Source organism: Triticum aestivum, chromosome 4A, assembly GCF_018294505.1.
Source record: "Triticum aestivum cultivar Chinese Spring chromosome 4A, IWGSC CS RefSeq v2.1, whole genome shotgun sequence".
Lineage (NCBI taxonomy): Eukaryota > Viridiplantae > Streptophyta > Magnoliopsida > Poales > Poaceae > Triticum > Triticum aestivum.
This window is the reverse complement of record NC_057803.1, coordinates 592,739,866-592,760,080: the sequence shown is the minus strand read 5'-3', so window position 1 is coordinate 592,760,080 and position 20,215 is coordinate 592,739,866. Positions and strand designations below refer to the sequence as shown.

The window sequence follows — 20,215 nt, the reverse complement described above, 5'->3', positions numbered from 1 at the left end:
GACATTAGGAGAAAACTTTCTTCATGTTCTTAAGTTTAAACCTTTTAAAACCTGGTCAATGCACTTACTTTGGCTTCGCGTAATTAGACATCTTGATCTATCTATATATATCTTTATGTCTAATATATAAACTGCTTCGCCTCAACCTTTCATTGAAACACATTCTTCAATGTATCTTCTAATGTGCTAGGAAACTTTACATTATTTCCAATCAGCAATTTGACATCTACATAAAAGATTAGAAGAACTATAGAGCTCCCACTAAACTTCTTGTATACACAAGATTCTTCATCATTTTAATGAAGCTAAATTCTTTGACCACTTCACCAAAACTTTGATTCCAGCTCCTCGATGCTTGCTTCAAACTATAGACAGACCTTTGAATCTTGCACATCTTCCCGACATCCTTAGGATCGACAAAACCTTCTGGTTGTATCATATATACATTCTCTGTGAGATTTCCATTTAGGAAAGCAGTTTTGACATCTATCTGTCATATCTCGTAGTTGAAATATGCAGCAATTGCCATCATAATCCGTACAGACTTTAGCATGGTTACTAGCGAGAAAGTTTCATCATAATTGACTCCCTCAACCTGCGAAAACCCTTTCGCAACTAGCATTCTTTATAGATAGTAGGATTACCATTTGTGTCCGTTTTTCTTTAGAAGATCCATTTGCATTGTATGGAATTCACCCTCTGAGGATTAACAAAGTTCCAAACTTGATTTTCGTACATGGACTTCATTTTGGATTTTAAGTAATTCTTTTGAGCCGAGCGCCGCAACCGCTTCCTTGTAGTGCGCAAGTTCATCTTCTTCTAAGATGAATATTTTATTGTGAAACCATTCAGGAGGTTCGACGACTCTTCCTGACCTACGTAGTTTAGTTACAGGCTTAACTGCAGTTTCTACAGCTGGTGCAGTAACTTCTAGTTTAGTTTTGCAGACAACTTCCGAAACAACTTCCAGTTCGTTAGTCCTGCTTACTTTTGCTGGAGATTCAGTAATCTCGTCAAGCCGTACTATCCTCCCATTTACTTCTTTAAAATAGAAACTCCTTGAGAAAGTGTCCATTCTTTGCGACAAAATAATTTGTCTTCGGACTCTTTGTAGAAGGAACACCCAATTGTCTCTTTGGGATGACCTACAAATCATATCCCTCCTAGCAGGCATGTGTTCTTGTGGCTGGTGTTAAAAACAATATACTTACTAGAGATAATCTGTCTAAGAGACAAGATGTGGAAGATCTAACCTACTTATATTGTAATGAACTTGAACATGTTCCTCATCTTATGTTTGATTGCATTGTTCCTCAAGCTATTCAGGAAGTCTTAGCTGATGTTTTTGAATTCCCTATTCCAAAATCAACATTTAACCTTTGTAATATGTGGTTTATTTCCAAGAAAAATGTTGTCTCTAATATGGCTTGTGTTGCTTCCTTATGGAGTTTGTGGATTGTACGTAACGAGATGTTTTTTAGGGATTGGTGTAGAAAGATGCAAGATTCCTGTTGGGACAAATAAGCGCACTACTGGAAGGTCCTCTGCAATGACTCGCAAGCTATGCTCCTGAGAAGATGCATGCTCTTCTCGGACCGGCGAAGAGGCGAGTTCCTGAGAATCACGAGGACCCGAGCCTCCCTACAAGTGGTATGGTGATGTGCATGAACCTTCTTTTGGAGCTGCTACGAGAAGATGCTATTCTACCTAGAGTTTGCATTTTTACTTGGGTTGCTATTTTATTTGTAGGCTGCTGATGTTTACTTATCTAAAACTTTATGCACTTTCTTTCTTCTGGCCTTGCTACTTTGGCCTGGTATGAGAGCTGGAACAGTCTATTGTGTTTTGCTTGCCTTGTTTTTTATAAAAATGCGGCGGGAATCCCTTCTCATAAAAGGGGGAGGGGGGGGGGGGTGCGGACATATGTGTTGTGAATGTTCATGTTTTTTTAGAATTTTTCAAAATGTGTAAATTTGAAATTTGGAGCATGCAAGATTTCATATCACCAGATACTTTCCCTGTTGAGTTAATATAATCCGTCGTGATGAGTTAATACTATGATGTTTCCCGGGCTCACGAGGCAGAGCGCATTTACTCGTACAAATACAAATGCTAGCCGGTCCCCGGCTGGCCGCACACTGCACCGACACGGCCTACCAAGTCCTGGAAATGACCAGGTTTGCCTGACAGACAAGCCATTTCCACAAGTAGCTAGACAGGAGGACAGCATGCCGGCTTGAAGCCATGCTCTCATGCATGCAAGACCATGGTAATTCCTCCGTTTCTTTTTACTCCACACATTAAATTTGTTTGAAGTCAAACTTCATAAAGTTTGACCAAAATTATAATTTAAAATATCAGTATATACAATACTATAATTATACAATATAAAAAATAATTTCATAATGCATCTGATGATATTGATTTGGTATTGTGAACATTGATATTTATTCAGATAGAAATGGTTAAACTTTACTATGCTTGATTTTAAAAAGTTCTCAAAAGCCTATTTTTAGAAGGTGGAGTACTCAACTCCGGTAAAGTACTGCCCGAGGTGATTTTCACACGACAACTTCAATGCAAGTCACCAAACACGCAACAACAAATATTCGTAGAAACTCTCAACTTGTCTGTAGGTGGCCGATCGGATCAAGGTCATCCAATCGTGTCCTCAAAAGATCACGGACACCATTTTTCATTGATTTTTAAATTAACTTTTACATAGCCAATGGCCACACTATGGAGACTGCGAACACGAACTATGGGCTCATATGGCAGACGGTGGGAGGATAGGCTTGGAGATGCAAATTGGAGGGTGGTCCTCCGGCTTTAAATAGCCGAGGCAAGCAGGCCGACAAAGGTTCAATACGGGCAGCCGAAGTAGGCTTCTCCAACGGCGCACCATCGTGAATGCGGGTAGATGGACGGCGAGTCAAACGGTGTGAATGTGCGAACGGACCTAGAGCGGGACAACCGGAGAGGATGTGTCTGGGATGTTGGAGCCCAGTGTGACGGACATTTGAACTCTCCCAGAGCTCCCCAACTTGACATCGGTATGTGAAATTTCAGATGTCCAGACTGATCCGTCTTGTTTTAGGTGATCAATGCTGGAGGCTGAGAATGTTCGGATGGTTCGGTAAAGACATTTATGGAGCCCCAACGGAGAATTTTGTGTCCCAGGATGAGGAGTTGGTTGAGGATATCCACAACTCGGTGCCGATGAGACTGAGGTGATCAATGCTCCGTTTACGGAAAAGAAGGTGTATGAAGAGATAGCACAAATGAAAAAAACGATAAGGCACCTCGACCGAATGATTTTCCGGCGGAGTTCTATAGGAAGTGTTGGGATATTATTAAAGGGGACTTCATGCTCATGTTCCATGATCTTTTTACTGGCCATCTTCAATTATTTAAGATTAACTTTGGGACAATTACTTTGTTTTCGAAGAAGGAGGCGGTTCGCATTGAGAAATTCAAGGCCATGTATTTTCTCAATATTAGATTTCAATTTTTTACCAAAGTGGGCACTAATCGTCTCACATAGATTGTGCATACTGTGGTTCAACCGACTTAGACTGTTATCATGTATGGGCGACACATTTTAGAGGGTGTTGTTGTGCTACATGAAACCTTGCACGTAATTCACTCAAAGAAACTTGATGGAGTTGTCTTCAAAGTGGATTTCGAGAAGGCTTGTGATAATGTTAAGTGGCCATTTCTGTTGCAAGCCTTGCGTATGAAGAATTTTGATGCGGCATGGAGGAAGCAGGTCGAATCCCTTGTGCAGGCGGGTAGTGTTGGGATCAAGGTAAATGATGATGTTGGTCATTATTTCTAGACACGAAAGGGACTGCAGCAGGGGGATCCGACGTCCCATGTCCTGTTTTAATGTTGTTGCGGATATGTTGGCAATCCTCATAGGTGGAGTCAATGAGGCAGGCCAAGTAGGAGGGCTCATCCCACATCTTGTCGATGGGGTGTTCATACTACAACATGTTGATGATACAATTATTTTCATGGAACATGACATGAGAAAAGCTAGGAATATGAATTTGGTTTTATGTTTATTCGAACAACTATATGGGATTAAAATAAATTTTCATAAAAGTGAGCTGTTTGTTTTGGGCGCACCAAAGAGGAACAGGAAAACTACAGACAGTTGTTCGGCTGCGGACTGGGCTCCCTACCTTTTAGGTATCTAGGGATCAATCACCAAAAGTTGACCAACAAAGAATGGAAGTGCACTGAAGATTGATTTGAGAGAAAAAAAACTAAATTGTTGGACTTTTATCTATCAAGATTTTTTTTGGCAAGTGATGAGAGTAAGACTAAGTAAATACTTGCTAAGTGGGACATACTTTGAAAACCGAAAGAGCAAGGGGATTGGAGTATTGAGAATCTCAAAGTAAAGAACAAGTGTATACTTAGTAATTGTTATATCAGCTTTCGATAGAGAAGGATGGGTGTGGATATAGTTATTGCATAACAAGTATCTACATTTCAAAATTCTAGCACAAGTTACGGCACAGCCGAATGATTCTCCTTTTTGGAAGGGGTTGATGAAGACAAATGTTGCTTTCTTTAGCAAGAGTAAATTTATCGTTGGCAATGGTCTGCTAGATTCTGGGAGGATACTTGGTTGTGGGAGACGCCTTTAGCCTTGCAGTATCCAACACTTTATAATATTTTACAAGATGCCTTTGTGAGTACAATATTAGGTTCAGTTCCCCTAAATATTCAGTTTCGGTGGGCACTAATGGGGGAATGATGGGATAGATGGATACATTTAACATGTAGGTTGATGGAGGTCAACTTGTCTAATGTACCAGATACATTCTGCTAGAAGTTTCAGGTGTATTCTCAGTCAAATCTATGTATGTCGACTTGATTAATATTGGACCAATCCCTAGGTCGTTCCATATTTGAAAATTTAAGGTGCTTTAAAAATCAAGGTATTTATGTGGTTTGTGCACAAGAGAGTGATTTTACTAAGGACAACTTGACGAAACATAGGTGGGAGGGTAGTAAACGATGTTGCTTTTGTGATCAGGAGAAAATGGTTCAACATTTGTTTCTCAAATGCCCACTAGCCAGGTTATTGTGATGAAAAATACATGTGTCCTTTAATGTCTTTCCACTTATGGTACCATCTCCAATTTGTCTAGCAACTGGCTAATTGGGATTGAGCCTATACAATGACAGAAAATCGCGTGAGAGTTTGTGCATTACTTTGGGCTATTTGAAACTGTCAAGATGACGTTATTTATAACCAAACCAATATCTCAAACTTTTTGCAGGTATCTTCAGGGCATCTGCATGGACCCGTACGTGGCCATTACTCAGCCGTGCGGAAGTCAAGGAGCGTATGGTCTTTCAATGCAACCGCTGTGAGACGGTAGCATGGGATACGTACAACCAATTTTGATGGCGATCCAGTAATAGGATATGTGTTTAGGCATCTTGTCCTATTTTTGCAGGTAGTGCCTTTTTGTTTTATGATTTGCTTTTGCTTGTGTACTCAAGATGAGTTTCATAATTTGTTGATACATACTTTATTTAATAGGTTGTGTGCATCACTTGATGCAGAGGCCGGGGATAATCCTCCTTTTTGGAAAAGGCATTTATGGATGCTTTGGTGACCCGGGTTGGAGATGCCCTTATATCAATAAAACAAAATTGTTTTTCTTTTCATTTTTTGCATTAGCAATCTCGACTCACGACAAAAGGCATCAACTCGTTTTGGAACATCAAACTAGCATGATCGACTAGACTTGCCTAATCTAACTTCTATGTGTCCGCAAACAGGATCCGACCAGAGCTCCCTCTATCAACAACACCCTCACGCGATTGATTCCCTAGTGGATGCCTTTATTGGTCTGTCGGGCAACCACACCCTTTATATCTAAAACCTCCAATCCATACAAAGCCATGCACATGGATCATATAGAACACACTAATTCAAGAATTCAACACAATCCAAAATAAGCCATGATAAATAAATTCAACAATTCATACATAGAAAATACACAAATGAATCAAGCACCCTCGTTGTTATGCTTGTTGCATTGATCACCTTCTTCTTGTTGGTGAACCACTTTTTCAATTATCATTCATGGGACTAGTGTCGGCCAACATAATTCTTGACTCCTTTATGATCCTCGCGAGGCTCATCTTTTATTTCTCTAGCTCAATTGTCTCATATATATTTGCCTTCTCAAGCTCTATTTCTTTTCATTCTCTTCCTTCTCCATGTTTATCTCTACCCAAGTGACGAACTCCATCCTCCCCCTTTGCACATCCAGGAAGAGCTTGTATCTCTCCACCTCCTTTTTTCTCCCCAATTTTCTTCAATGTCTCCCCCTTGTTGCATAAGATGCATGCCCATGTGGTGGACAGTTTGCTTGCCGCACCATCATGTGTGACCCTATCATTCTTCCAATTCCTCCCCGTCAAGTGTTTATTCCTCATGTTTATTCCTCTCTAGCTCGGTCCCATGGTTATCCCCTCCACTTGTCTCATCGCCGTCATCCAATCCAATAGATTGGTAATAGCTTGTGCCATCATTGTTCTTCATCTCCTTGACGGGGTTCTTGAGATATTCAAAGAGGTTTGACCACTTCAGTTTCCCATTCAATTGCACCAAACAATGGGTCATAGTGAGCAACTTTTTTCTCATTGATAGTACAAAGTGGAGGCTAACCCCACCTAGCAAGCAAAAATCACACTTCAACATAATGCAAGAAATGAAGCAAGCAAGAAAGATAATGACCAATGTAAAACAAACTAAACTTACATGGCTATCGACTCCAGTACCGCTTTTGTGCCTATTCACCACTTGTGCATAGAAAACCACAAAACTTGTTCATGGACTCCCTGATGACAACTCATCTATGTTGGAAAGAGCCCTCATTGCGGGTGGTATGGATTGGATGCATCTCCACATAGTGCTTGTGTTCATGGTATCATGCACGGATTTTTTTTCAAATATTTTGAGCTCTTTTACTCGGTTCCACAAATATGATCCATGCTTATGGAGAACCAAACTTTACACTACAAGTCATCTTCATGGGCCGAGCATGCATTTCCTCTTGCCTTCACCTTTTTTTAGTGTGTGATGGTTGTCCAACATCAAACAAAAGGCAAATTTGGATCACCCGCTTGACCGTCATTTATCATGTCCATCATGAACGAGTCCTAAAGATGCATCACAATGAAACTACAATCCTAAAATTAATTAAAAAATTGCATATATATGGGGCAAACTAACTATTTTGTAAGGAATATCATCGAACGATTGTTGGCCATGTCCAACACCAAAGATTCCCGACGTTGTCTGCGACCGCTGAAGTTGCGGTGACTCCTATAACATGCCCGGGAGGCGTCTACTTTTCGCGTGAAGCCATCCAAGATGTCCGTCCGTTGCGAAGCCAGAATGGCATAAGGCCTTGGTGTGACCGATAGAGCGCATGCGGTTGCCGTCCCGGTGTGGTGGAGAACACCAACATGGACATGGTGAACTCCATGTCGACGGCGTTCTTGCCTGCCTTCTCGTGGGCGCTATGGTCCCGTGGGTGATGATCTTTGCTTTGTTTTCAATGGTATCTAGGGACCCCCACAGACTCCGCCGATCCATCCTCCATCGTGCGGGCAGTGCGGACATTGATGGCTAGGAACGAGGAGGAGGTCGGCAGCGATGACACGAAGCAAGGCGTTGGAGCGAACGCGGGAGAAAGGGGAGGACATAAACGGAAGAGAGGATGGTCCATCTTGTCAATGGATTTGGGTGGGTCCAGCTTGTCAAATCTAACGTGGCAAACCCATTCGGACGACCACAAATCCACCACATATATGGGTTGGATTTGAGGGTGTCATATGACCAGACGTATGGTTAAGTTTGAGGGGGTTCAATTGGGTGGCGCTTTGGCATTTTTTGGCCGGGGAGTGTCAAGGCTGCATAGTTTTAAAAACTGAAACAGAGATCGAGCCGGTGAGCCCATCGGTTCAGGTTTTTACCATTGGACCATTCGTTCACCGATTCATCATCCGGTTTTTTACATAAAATAATATATGTTTAGTAATATTTATATATACTAATATAGTCTTAAACAATGGTCAAATAAAATTACTTTTCCATAATAGACAACAAAGTAGCATGACTGAGTTGGTTATTGGGCCATGAGCATGTAGTTCCTTCTCCTATGTGTTGTGGGATCGAATCCAACTTCTTTGAAATTCTGCATTAATCATTTTTCTAGGTTTTTCCCGATTCAAATGCCTTATTTATTCACTGGTTTTCCAGAGTTTGACCCGTTTTCTCCGGTCCAGTTGATCGGTTCTAGTTTTTCCGGTCCAACTGCAAGTCCAGTCCGGTTTTCTAAAGAGGTAATATCATCACCGGTGCCTAAATTTGTTACAGACATTCACTTTAGTGCCTGAACTTAGAAAATACGTCGAACTGGTTCGAAAACTTGACATGAAACCAGATCAAATGCCCGATTTATTGAACGGTTTTCTAGAAACCCAGCTTGTTTGACTGGTTTTCCCCGGTCCAGCAGCAGTACGGTCTTATTAACTTATAAAATTGCCAAGGTCGTCGGTTCTGGGTTTTTTCGGTCCAACTGTTGGTCCGGTCCGTTTTTTTAAAGAGGTAATATCACCACTGGTGCCTAAACTTGTATCACCACCGGTGCCTAAACTTGTTATAGATGTTCACTTTAGTGTCTAAACTTAAAAAATATGTCAAACTGGTTCTAAAACTTGACACGAACATACAGATACGATACAAAAGCCATTCGTAGAAGTAAATTGTGCTGACATGGCATGGGATCCACTTGTAGCACGAAACAGGATTTTAGTTGAATAACTATCTTTCTATGATTAGTGGGTTATGCCTGTCGCAACTAGGAAACGGAAAATGGTGCCGGTAAGGTTGGAACCTTCAACTTGAAGAGTTCATGCGGCCTCCGATGGCCACTCCACCAAACAAGTTTTCATGCAAATCTGTAAATTATAATCACACTAATACACATACTACTATGAATTTTGCACACACTATTTTTTTTAGAAGAAAAATGTAAAACGTCTGTAGATTATAATCATAATAAACACATGTATTATTTTTAAAAATCTATAAACCAGGCCCTTGCCATATTGTGGGTTATAAATATTTGTGGTACACAAATATTCTTGTGCACACAAAATAAATACATAGATGTCTGCAATAAAATAACTTACTAAAAATGTTCCTGTAATTTTTAGAAATACTCACGTATTATTTAGAAAATACTACTTCAGTAAAATCCATGAGTGTTTCGAAATGTTTACTAACTACAAACATTTCAAATATATAGTCATGTATTACATTTAAAAAATATTAATTTTTATAAATATATAGCGAATATAAACATTTTTATACATGCATGGTTATACTTAATTTATAGAAATTTATGGATAAATTTTTTTACTAAATATCTATGCATGTTCATTGGTGTATAATTTCACTCATGGATTATATTCATAATTTTTATATAATGCGGGTGAATTAGTAAACAACATACTTATTAAAAATGTGTGCATGATTATGCAAATGTTTGTATAACTAAAACTATATTTATGAACTATAATGTTAAAAACATTTGCAATATTTAATACTGTACAAAAATCTTAAATTGTTTGTATAACTAAAATTATATTTATGAACTGTAACGTTAAAAATATTTGCAATATTTAATATTATACCAACATCTTTATAATTAATATATATTATTTCAATTATATGAATGTTTCTAAAATAATACATGAATATTATTAATTACATGAACACTTTTTAAAAGTTAGTTATTTTAGTTTAATGTATAACATTTATAATTATTAATACCGCATGAATAGTTGAACTTTATTTGTATTACTGTGATTATGAGTTATAGACTTTTTACAGTTTACTTTTTAAATTAGCATACACTAAATGGGCCGTACTGAGTGCAACCCATTTAAGTAGCACAAGCTTTGTATTTCGCACTAGACTAAGGGGCCTTTGTTATCTCATAAAGCTCTGTGTTAGAGTGGCTAGCACAAGTCTCTCACACACTTCAGGTACGTACCATTTTTCATTTCAACTTTCCTTCTCTACTGACAGGTAGGACCCACTAGTAGTACTTAACTAAAATCCTGATTCGTTGCTAGAAGTCGACCCATGCCACATCAGCCAAATACGGTGCCATATCAGCGTAATTTATGTTTTCAAATGGGATTAACACCGTGTTCATGTCAAGTTTTAGAACCAGTTTGACATATTTTTTAAGTTCGGACACTAAAAGTTTGACGTATTTTTCAAGTTTAGATACTAAAGTGAACATCCGTGTCAAAGTTCAAGCACCACAGATGATATTACCATTTTTCCAAACTGTTTCCAAACTGGCATATGCCGGCCTGTACGGGGCTGCTCCGGTTGGAAATGCTCTGAGACAGAGACACAATCTGAAGCGTTCCCTCCAGTGCATTTTTACAGGTTTTTCCTTCTGTTTTTTGGTTCAACCACCTGCTGCACAACAGATAACTGACCAGAAGTATCCATTACCGTAACATTTTTACAGGATGGTTCGTCTCCAGTCATAACCTTTTACACGTATAACCCATTCCATTCATCTTTACAAAAATTATTTACCCCACCCCCACCCCCACAAATTTATAATACATTTCATGCTATACCCCCTCTCTTCTATACCAAATGCAACTACAGCTACAATTTCCATGCTTTTCCAGGCACGTTATTATCATGGCCCTACAAATTACAAAATAATCCATCTCCATCCAATGTTCACCGACGAGCGTTTCAGTTCATTCAGGCCACGAAATCATGCAGCAGGGGCGACGGCTCAAACTGCTGCCGTTGATCTAGCTGGTTCGTCGACTCGTAGTCCGAAGAGGCCACGGCAGCGCCACCGCCGGGATTAGCCGCGGTGGTGTTGTAGATGTCCTCTTCCCCGGCGGCGGTGAATCCTGGCCGGTGAGCGTTCGGAGCTGAGAGGCTGTTCTCGGTGTGCTGCAATCCTAGCGTCAACGACACATTGCTGTTCTGATATCCCCCGAGCTCTGCCAAATGGTAGGCCATGAAGCGCGCGCTCTCGTCGCCGTGGAGGAGACTGCCGTCAGCCTCGCCCGGTCTTTGGTCCTTCAACAGCAGGTTCATGAAGCCGTCGTCGGAGTTTGCCTCGTTGTGGAAGCTGGACGGCGCTCCGGTGAGACCCGCCATCTCCATGTTGGCTTTGAATTCACTGGTTTGGTAAGCCTGGCCCTGGCTCATGGAGCATTTCAGATCTTCCTTGTCTTCACAAGACGCCATTTTGTCCTTGCTTCTTGGTAAGTTGTCCGAGGAGGAGTTTGAGTCGAGCTCTGCCTCCCCGGTCTCTTCTTTATACATGTCTTCGATCATCGGTTTCCACAGGCGAACACGGGCATTGATGAACCAGTTCGAAATCTAGGACAATGAAGGATGTAAAGTAAGTTCAGCAAACCGATTTCATTTCACAGAATGCAAAGTCTTCCAGAAGTCATTTGCACACTTTCGAAGCCAAATATCCAATTCTCCTAGAATACAAGTTGTTTATTGATGGAGAACTTAACAAATATAATTTTTTCTATTTGCAGGTTATCGACATACATGCTAGTAGAGTAGTAACCCTGCAGCATGATTCAGAATTTGCACCACTTGGATATTACCAAGATGAGTTACGTACCCCTATTTGTGCGCATTGATTTTAGTACTAACAAGGCATACCAATCATTGATAACAAATTTAGTGTGGTAATTCTTGGTAAGATCATAAATACCTGACTTCTTGTTAAACCAGTTTGCCTCGCTAGCATTAGCTTTTCTGAATCTTTTGGATACCTGGAAAAAAAATAACTGTCATCAGAACAAAAGCGAAAAGGGGCAAGTGGTGATAATTATATGAGAAATAAGCAACTTACGGGTGAAGGAAGTGTTCAAACAGCCAAGCACGAAGAATTGAAACTGAGTTTTCAGGCAGTCCCCTCTGTGGCCTCCAGGCATTTTGCTGTAACATACCATACTGTTGGAAAGCTCGTTGTTGCCTTAACTGCTGATCGATGTAACGGAGGCGAGTTAACTTGCCCTCTCTGCCCGATGAACTATCCTCCTCTCCCAGTTTCTTTCGGATAACATTAACCTGGTCGTTGATAGCATCCTTCAGACATCGGAAGTGCCGCGATATTGTCTGAAGGGCAACTGCAGTATAAGGTTTGGCAGCTCCAGACCCAGCAATCATATCGAAAGACGACACTACAATTTGCATTTGATGGAAATAATGCTTGTACTTTCGGTCAACCTGAAAAAAAAATAGCTTGGTGTTCAGAATAGTTCATTTAGGATGTGATGTGTAGTACTAACTACTAACTGAAAAATAAGAAAACCGCATTCAAGTTGCCAGTTAAGCCATTATCCCTGTTTAGCCCGTGTTAAGGACAAATCTGTCTTGCTGAGTGCCTTTTTGAAAGAGTATTATTTCTCAGCAAAGTTTCTGTATTTAGTTTAAATCGGATTTAGATACCAAAACTTTACCAACAAATACCATTCTTCCTGACAGCTCCTGAGAGATGTACCTTTTACGTTCCCGCCCACTTGACATTTTAATAGGATTGTTAACATGACTTTCTTCTGAACTTTGTGGTGATCTAATTAATCAGCACATAGTAATTAGATATATGTCGCAGTTCCTACTCCAACTATGCTTAGTGCTTCCTTGGAGGTTCTTTAGCTAAAAACTTGCATGCACAAGCTTAAGCCTTGTTATATGTTGGTATATAGGCAGCTAAGCTTTCTTAAGAAGCCTCGACCCGCCTAGAAACCGTTGAACCATCTCTCCTGACTTCTTCAAGGAGCCCATGTATGAATTTCTAGTTAGAAACCAACCATTCTGAATGAACTTTGGATCATGACCCATTTATGTTACTCCAGTCAATATTAAGTCCATGCCCCTTAATTGGCTGGGATTCCAATCCCAACGACTACCTTTTCTAAGAACAAAGATAGGACAATGCAGTTGACTTCTGAGATATGAGAAACTCTGAGCTCCGTTTTCTTGAGAAAAAGAAAGAAACTCTGAACTGCAACCATCACCAAATAAAGATTTTTTTTCTATGGAACTTTAGACTGGAGTACAAAAATTAAGTTTGTTCATATGGTATATTTGAACTTAATCGTTCACAAATGAGTCTGTGGATCTTCATGAGAATTACAGCTACAGTGATTAGTCAAGCAAAGGTAAATCTTCGTGGCATTTCAGTTTGATTTCGATAGTAAATATGGTGGTGGTGACTAACAAACCTCATCCAGCATGGCCAATAGTTTCGCCATCTTATTCTGGAGCTCTTGTTTCTCAGCCGCAGAAATCTCAGCTTCCGCATTGGCAGTAGACTCCTGTGGGTTGGAAGATACCCCCTCACTTTTCAACACCTCATCGGCGTCTTTGCCATCCATTTTTCCTGCTTCAGCCTTCTCTTTCTGCGCGTTCTGCTTTATACTCTTCCAAACACTGACGATCTCATCAAGCAATTCTTGTGCTGCCTTTAGATACTTTGAATTCCTGATTGCCCGTGAGGCCTCCGACTGCATATTCTTCATTCCATTTTCATCACCCTGGTAAGATTGGGTTGTCAGCAAGTCTGGCTTTGGGGACCAGTATGGGTATGAAGGTGCCAGGATATGTGTGTTGAGGCTCAGAGACAATCCTTGGCCTGGTGCTGATGGAACACTCGCCGAACTGGGGTTGTTCAACAAGCCGAAATCAAGCTGTGCACTGCTATGGGCATCATTGTGGATGAGATCACCACCACCACCACCACTCTGTGCACCATCCATGAAATGCATTAACATCTCATTCCTCATATCTTTGACAGGAGCGAAGGAGCTTTGCTCTGTGAGCGAGGTGACCATGTTAGGAGGTTCCCTTGATGATGAATGTTCTGAAGGATGGCCATGCAGCTCCATGAAATTTTGCTGAGGCTGGATAATGCCACTGAATTCCGTATATGGTCCAGAAGATGCATTGTTTGAATAGAGCAAGTTCCCCAGGGCTGACGGCACGGGATACGACGCATTTCCCGTGTCTGGTGAGTACATGGTTTGCGGGTCCCTTTCGTCACCCGGGCTTGAGTAATAATTAGACATGCCACAACTTTGACTGCTCACTTATGAAGCAACTGCATGCCACTTGTGAAGTCAACCCAATCAAGATTCTAATTGACCTGCCTGCAAATGGGGAAAAAAGGAAGGGTTGAGCATAACACTGAAGAAGAATAACCAACTCAAAAAGGAAGTGCTTCTATCCTCAAACAGTAAGAGAGGATGCAACCAATAGTAATTCCTTATCTCTTTCTTTCCAGAAAAAAAAACTCAGGCCCTGTCTCTTCTGCAAGGGCACAAGATACACACACACACACACACACACAGTAGCCATCACGAGTGATTTAAGCCCAGAGCCTCACATTTGTACTCTTTGACAGCAGTTACCACCGTTGTGTTCCATTTTTGTTTTTCACATTTGTACCATGGAAGAAACAGACACCAATGCTCAGGAAACAAGACAATGCAAGGTGACAGTGCAAGATGCTTGTTTGCAGGCTAAAGGTACAGGTGGTCCGCCATCTATGAGCTCAGCTCAGCTAGGTTCTTGGCCGTTTGCACCTTCCTCACCAAGACGGTGAGAATGTGGTGGGAAATTCCTTATGTTTCACCAGAATAACACAAGCATCCAAAGGGGCCAAAGCCACCCGAAGGAACCACCAAACCAGATAACACGGCCGGCCTCTATACCACACATACAAACACAAAACTGCAAAAGCACGGATTATTTTGTGTTTCTGAAGAAAATATTGTTATTTTGCCTGTTCTTGAATGAAATACGATTATGTGCTGGCCGGCAATACCTTGTCTGATCAATCATTGATGGCCGAGGCGTGCGCAGGACTCCTTCACCAGCTCAGCGGCAACCACCGAAGATACGGGCGTGCACCGATGATTCAGGATGATTCTGGAAGAAGAGATGAATGAAATGGCATCAGATGGCTAGCTAGATAGAAACTACTTTCATACTACTTGTTTGCAGCTCGGATTTTAAGTAATTTTCAATGATACGACAGAGGTGGGAGTGGTGAGCCAGGAGCAATGTCCAAGGCACAGCCTTGTTGTCAGTTGTCACACGCAAAAGATGAATATAATAACTTAAAATTCTGATGACAAGAGCTAAGAGTTCCCTTGCACAGATAAATGCTGCACTACAAGATACAGCAAAACAAGAGACGAAAAATAAGAGCATGGGTTTCATCAGGGCATCCAATGAAACAAAGATTCAAGGATCAGCAAGCAAAGATGGAAGGGTTCCCACTGTAACCAGATCTACTGGTAGCTGGAAGAGTGCCCAAAAGCCAGCTCTACTGGTAGCTGGGGGAGGGGAAGCAACTAGAAACTCAGATTGAGGTACCAAGACCGCATATGAAACACAGAATTCTAAGAGGATACCCAAGAATTCCATACCAAAGAGGTGAAGAGGGGGTAATTTCTTGAGGCATCAAAAACAGGGGAACCAAGAACTTGAGGCCAAAACCCCCAATACCTTCAGTTCCTCAAGAATCCCAACTCTAGGCTGCACTAAAATCCACAGCCAAGGCTCCTAATCTCTCCCAGCTCCTGAACTGAAGAACCCAGGCAGAAACACCAAGAAGAGGCCTCGCAATTCAGAGAGGCTAGCTAGCCACATACCTATCGCCGCACTCAAAAGCCAAGAAAAGCTCACCAACCAATCATTGGAGCCGATAACAGCAGCACCACACGGAAAGAAAAAAGATAAACAAAAAGGATCGGTTGCAGTTGCAGTTGCACCCACTCAGATCAGACACCCCAATTCCCCGAAGCGAAGAAGCAGCAGCAAGAACCAGAGCAGCAAAATCACGCGAACATGCGCAAGGAATTTCCGCCCCTGCCGCCGCCGCCGCCGCCGCGGCCAGCGGAGGGGGGGGCAATGATGCGGAGAGGGGGATAGAATATTGGGGAAAGGGAGGGTGACCTGAGGGCGGGGGGCAGGCAGCGGCCGGCAGAGGGATTGCTGTCACGAGCCCCGCAAGCCGATCTTGGCTGGGGATAGCGGGAGGGGAGAGAGACAGCGGCGGAGAGGAGAAAGAAAATCGGTGAATCTTTGCTCCTCCCTCTCTCTCTCTCTCCTCCGGCACGGGGACAAAATCAGATCCCTCCCACCCGGGATTACAATAATCTTGGCCGCTGCTGCTGCTTCTTCAACCTTCCGCTGCTGCTTCTTCTCGGGCCCAAAAAACAAATGGGTAAACAAAGCGGGCACCAACCACTAACGACTGTCATACCAGCATATGATAATGCGGAGGAGGGCTCCGGCCGGAAAATTTCCCTCTTTTTCTTTCTCGGCGTTCTTTATTGCTGCTGCTGTTAGCGGAGGATGGGACGGGACGGGATGGATAATTGGGTGGGGTGGGGTGGGGTGGGGGGCGTTCGGGGGCGGGTTTAGGCTTTAATCCAAACCGGGAGCTGTTGGGGAGGCATTTGGTTTGCTTGTTTGTTTGGCGGTGCGTCCACCACCACCACCACCACCACGGCCTCCTTCGAGGTGCTTCTTCTCGTTGTTCCATCCACCGTAACGCGTGTTGATTTGATTTGATGTATCGTGGAGCTTGTTTATGGTTTTAATTATGTGATGTTGTGTCAGGCTGTGCTGGGTCTGGCTTATCATTATTGCTGGGATTATGGGATGTGACACAAAGTCTAAAACTGATTTATTGGGAGAGGGTTTTGTTTTTATTTATTTTTAGAATGCGGTGCAGATGCAGAGGCATGCCATGTTGAGGTTGACGAAGTCATCACAGGCGTCTCGTACTCGACGGGAACAATGCAAGCACCGGGATTTGAACCCTCGTGGGTTGGGGTTACCGCTGTCCTCATTACCATCCAGCCGTGGATTGGTTCACGGGAGAGGGTTTTATTGGGGAGTATGAAATAGAGGTGAGTTTGTGACATGGCTACTCGGATGGTTAGCGAGGTGGTTGTGTTGTATTGCACGCCCCTTTCTCCGACGGATTATTCTTGCGGTTGTAAAGGGTGGTCATGGCGACCGAGAAGGGTATGCATGCGAGATGGCATCGGATATATAAGATCATGTGACTTGGTTTGTTGTCTTGGGGGTACAAACCCCGCCCTGTAACGCCTAACATGCGGCTCTAGCCCGATCCAGACTTGAAAATCTCGATGGGGGTAGAAACGAATATCGCGACACATAGCAAGGTGGACATCATTAAAAAGTACCGTCAACTGAATAGAAGAGAATATAAGATATAGTTGGCTTACACTCGCCACAAGCTACAACATGAATATCTCAATACATCAATACATAGCGGTCATCATGCAGAAGAGCTTTCTTCGACCCATCGTCTCCAGAAGAATGAAATGCATAAAACCACCAAATTCATATCCTAATTAGAAAAAATGTCGGAATTCAAAACCTGACAAAACACATTATCTTTGATAGTGGTAAAAACACCGACGAAACTTTTGAGTGAGTTTTGACGTGGTAAAGCTTGGCGACGGGTGTGACGGCAAGCATTAATGATCATTAACGGATCGGTCAGGGCGGCACTCTCGGTCTGAGGCGCGGGGTTGGCTCACTCTCTCCCCCGTCATTCTCCTCCCCTTGTCAGCGGTAGAGGGGGCATAACAGCCCACCATGCCGATGGCGATGGGGGGGGGGCACGGCACACCACGACGGCAACAAGGGCAATTGTTGTGGTAACAACATCTTCCATTCCTTGTCACCACTGCTGAAGCACGGCTGCGGTGGCACTCACCAGTAGGAGGAGTTGTTTCACTTATCTCTCATTCTATTTAGAAATTAGGTTTAGACCTAGGATTTGGGTATTATGGTTTGTGTTTGTGTGGGAATTAGGGTTTGTGGTCAGTTTGGAACTTAGGGTTAGGGAAGTGTCGATTGGGTGCATTGAGAGCGATCAGTGTGTGTTGATTCAATGAATCATTGAACAATTAGTCTAAGTTGTATATTTGGGAGTGGGTGTTGTGGACTGTATTAGTTCATATTTTAGAAAGAACTAGTCCAGACATATTTTAGTCTAAACGAGACAATTGACAGCCCCCATACTAGTCTGAAATATAGATTTGGGAGTGGATGCAGTGCATTGTTTTAGTTCATAAATTAGTATGTTTTAGTTATACATGCGGATTTGCTTGCATTTATGTTTTGCTGATTTCTACCAATCGAGGAACTTCACTTAATGGAGATATAAGAGAGAGGATGAGAAGAAAATCATGAGAAGACCTTTTTGTTATCATAAAATTGAGACTTATGGGCAAGGAAAGGGTGTATCATCCAACAAGGCTTATGGGCATGCTGTTTACTATTGTTGCTGAAATTGTGAGCTGCAAGTTGCTAGTTATTGATAATGCGGGTGATCGTGTTGTGGTGATTCTGGTATTTGTTCTTAGATGTTTGAATTGAGAATGTTGTGATCATGTTGTTATGATTTGGGTCTAGCCATTTGCTTTAGAATAATGACATTAGACTACAAGATGTTTGATGTCTGTTACACCAGAAGATGCACAAATTCAAACAAATAGAAGATTGGATTGTGTTGTTAGGCCATAATTTACCAATACAATGATCTAATTGGTTTGCCAAAACACCAACACATTCATCATGCGTGATACATTAAAGATAATTGACAAACAAATTCAGACTCGTGAGCAAAGTGTGATACATCACATATTATGGTACATCACAGATAATTGACTAACATCAGAGGTAACTGAATTCAGAGACAGTTGAATAGAAGATTCATACAAACATCGTCAGAGGTAAAGGAAATTGGTCCAATGCCACCTTGTAGTTGGATGTGGAGCTAGGCTTGTCTGCCTTCTCGCCCACTGGAAGATCTGGTCATAGGTATGAGTGCGGTCATTGGGAGGCACTGCTCATACTCTGCTTCATTAAAGAGCCCTGAGATCATATCTGAGAGTTGCGCTAATAACCCACAAGTATATGGGATTAGTTGTAGAATTTACAATAAATAAGAGTGTCGAACCCAATAAGGAGCTAAATGTAGAATTAATATTCTCTCAAGTTCTATCGACCACCGATACAACTCTACGCACACTAACGTCCGCTTTACCTAGAACAAGAAATAAGTAGTTTGCGAGAATAGAAAGATAGCTTTGCAAGATAATAAAGAGTTAGTTGTTGTTTCAAATTTTAATAAAAGAACAATAAAGTGAAGGTTTTTGAAGATCAATGAGAAAAGTTTTGTCCCTAGGCAATTGAATATGACACGATAGTGATACTCATCACACTTATGAGGGAGAGGCTTAAGCTAACATACTTTTCGTACTTGGATCACATGTTCTTATGATTGAAACTCTAGCAAGCATCCGCAATTACTAAAGATTCATTAAGGTAAAACCCAACCGTAGCAGTAAGTGATAACCCACAAGTATAGGGGATCACAACAGTTTTCGAGGGTGGAGTATTCAACACAAATTTATTGATTCGACATAAGGGGAGCCAAAGAATATTCTCAAGTATTAGCAGCTGAGTTATCAATTCAACCACACCTGGAAACTTAATATCTGCAGCAAAGTGTTTAGTAGCAAAGTAATATGATAGTAGTGGTAACAGTGGTAAAAGTAACGGTAGCAGTTTTGGTTTTATAGTGATTGTAACAATAGTAACGGAAAAGTAAATAAGCAAAGAACATTATATGAAAAGCTCGTAGGCAATGGATCAGTGATGGATAATTATGCCGGATGCGATCAATCATGCAACAGTTATAACATAGGGTGACACAGAACTAGCTCCAGTTCATCAATGTAATGTAGGCATGTATTCCGAATATAGTCATACGTGCTTATGGAAAAGAACTTGCATGACATCTTTTGTCCTACCCTCCCGTGGCAGTGGGGTCCTATTGGAAACTAGGGATATTAAGGGCTCCTTTTAATAGAGAACCGGAACAAAGCATTAACACATAGTGAATACATGAATTCCTCAAACTACGGTTATCACCGGTAAGTATCCCGATTATTGTCACTTCGGGGTTAACGGATCATAACATGTAATAGGTGACTATAGACTTGCAAGATAAGATCAAGAACTCTCATATATTGATGAAAA

The 20,215-nt window shown here is 41.7% G+C and overlaps 1 protein-coding gene across 4 annotated transcripts; it reads right to left on the bottom strand.

Moving 5' to 3' along the window:
* Positions 1-10,554: 10,554 nt before the first annotated feature.
* LOC123087285 (BEL1-like homeodomain protein 7) lies at positions 10,555-16,531 on the bottom strand. Of its 4 annotated transcripts, none has more exons than XM_044509257.1 (6): positions 16,392-16,531; positions 14,946-15,049; positions 13,345-14,268; positions 11,970-12,346; positions 11,829-11,889; positions 10,555-11,476 (listed from the first exon to the last, which is right to left on the bottom strand). In XM_044509257.1, exons 3-6 carry the CDS (start codon positions 14,185-14,187, stop codon positions 10,841-10,843), a joined length of 1,917 nt encoding a protein of 638 aa, XP_044365192.1. In that variant the 5' UTR covers positions 14,188-14,268; positions 14,946-15,049; positions 16,392-16,531; the 3' UTR covers positions 10,555-10,840. The 4 variants fall into 4 exon arrangements, with proteins under 4 accessions (XP_044365192.1, XP_044365195.1, XP_044365193.1 ...); XM_044509260.1 differs by having other exon boundaries at positions 16,082-16,524; XM_044509258.1 differs by lacking the exon at positions 16,392-16,531 and adding an exon at positions 15,902-16,030.
* Positions 16,532-20,215: the final 3,684 nt, after the last annotated feature.

Bases quoted from the DNA above. Each gene is read 5' to 3' on its own strand.
- LOC123087285 (XM_044509257.1), bottom strand. From the start codon at position 14,187: ATGTCTAATTATTACTCAAGCCCGGGTGACGAAAGGGACCCGCAAACC. The intron at 12,347-13,344 runs GTTTGTTAGTCA...TTTTTTTTTCAG, and splicing joins TATTGGCCATGCTGGATGAG to GTTGACCGAAAGTACAAGCA. The intron at 11,477-11,828 runs GTATTTATGATC...TCATTGTCCTAG, and splicing joins CTGGTTTAACAAGAAGTCAG to ATTTCGAACTGGTTCATCAA.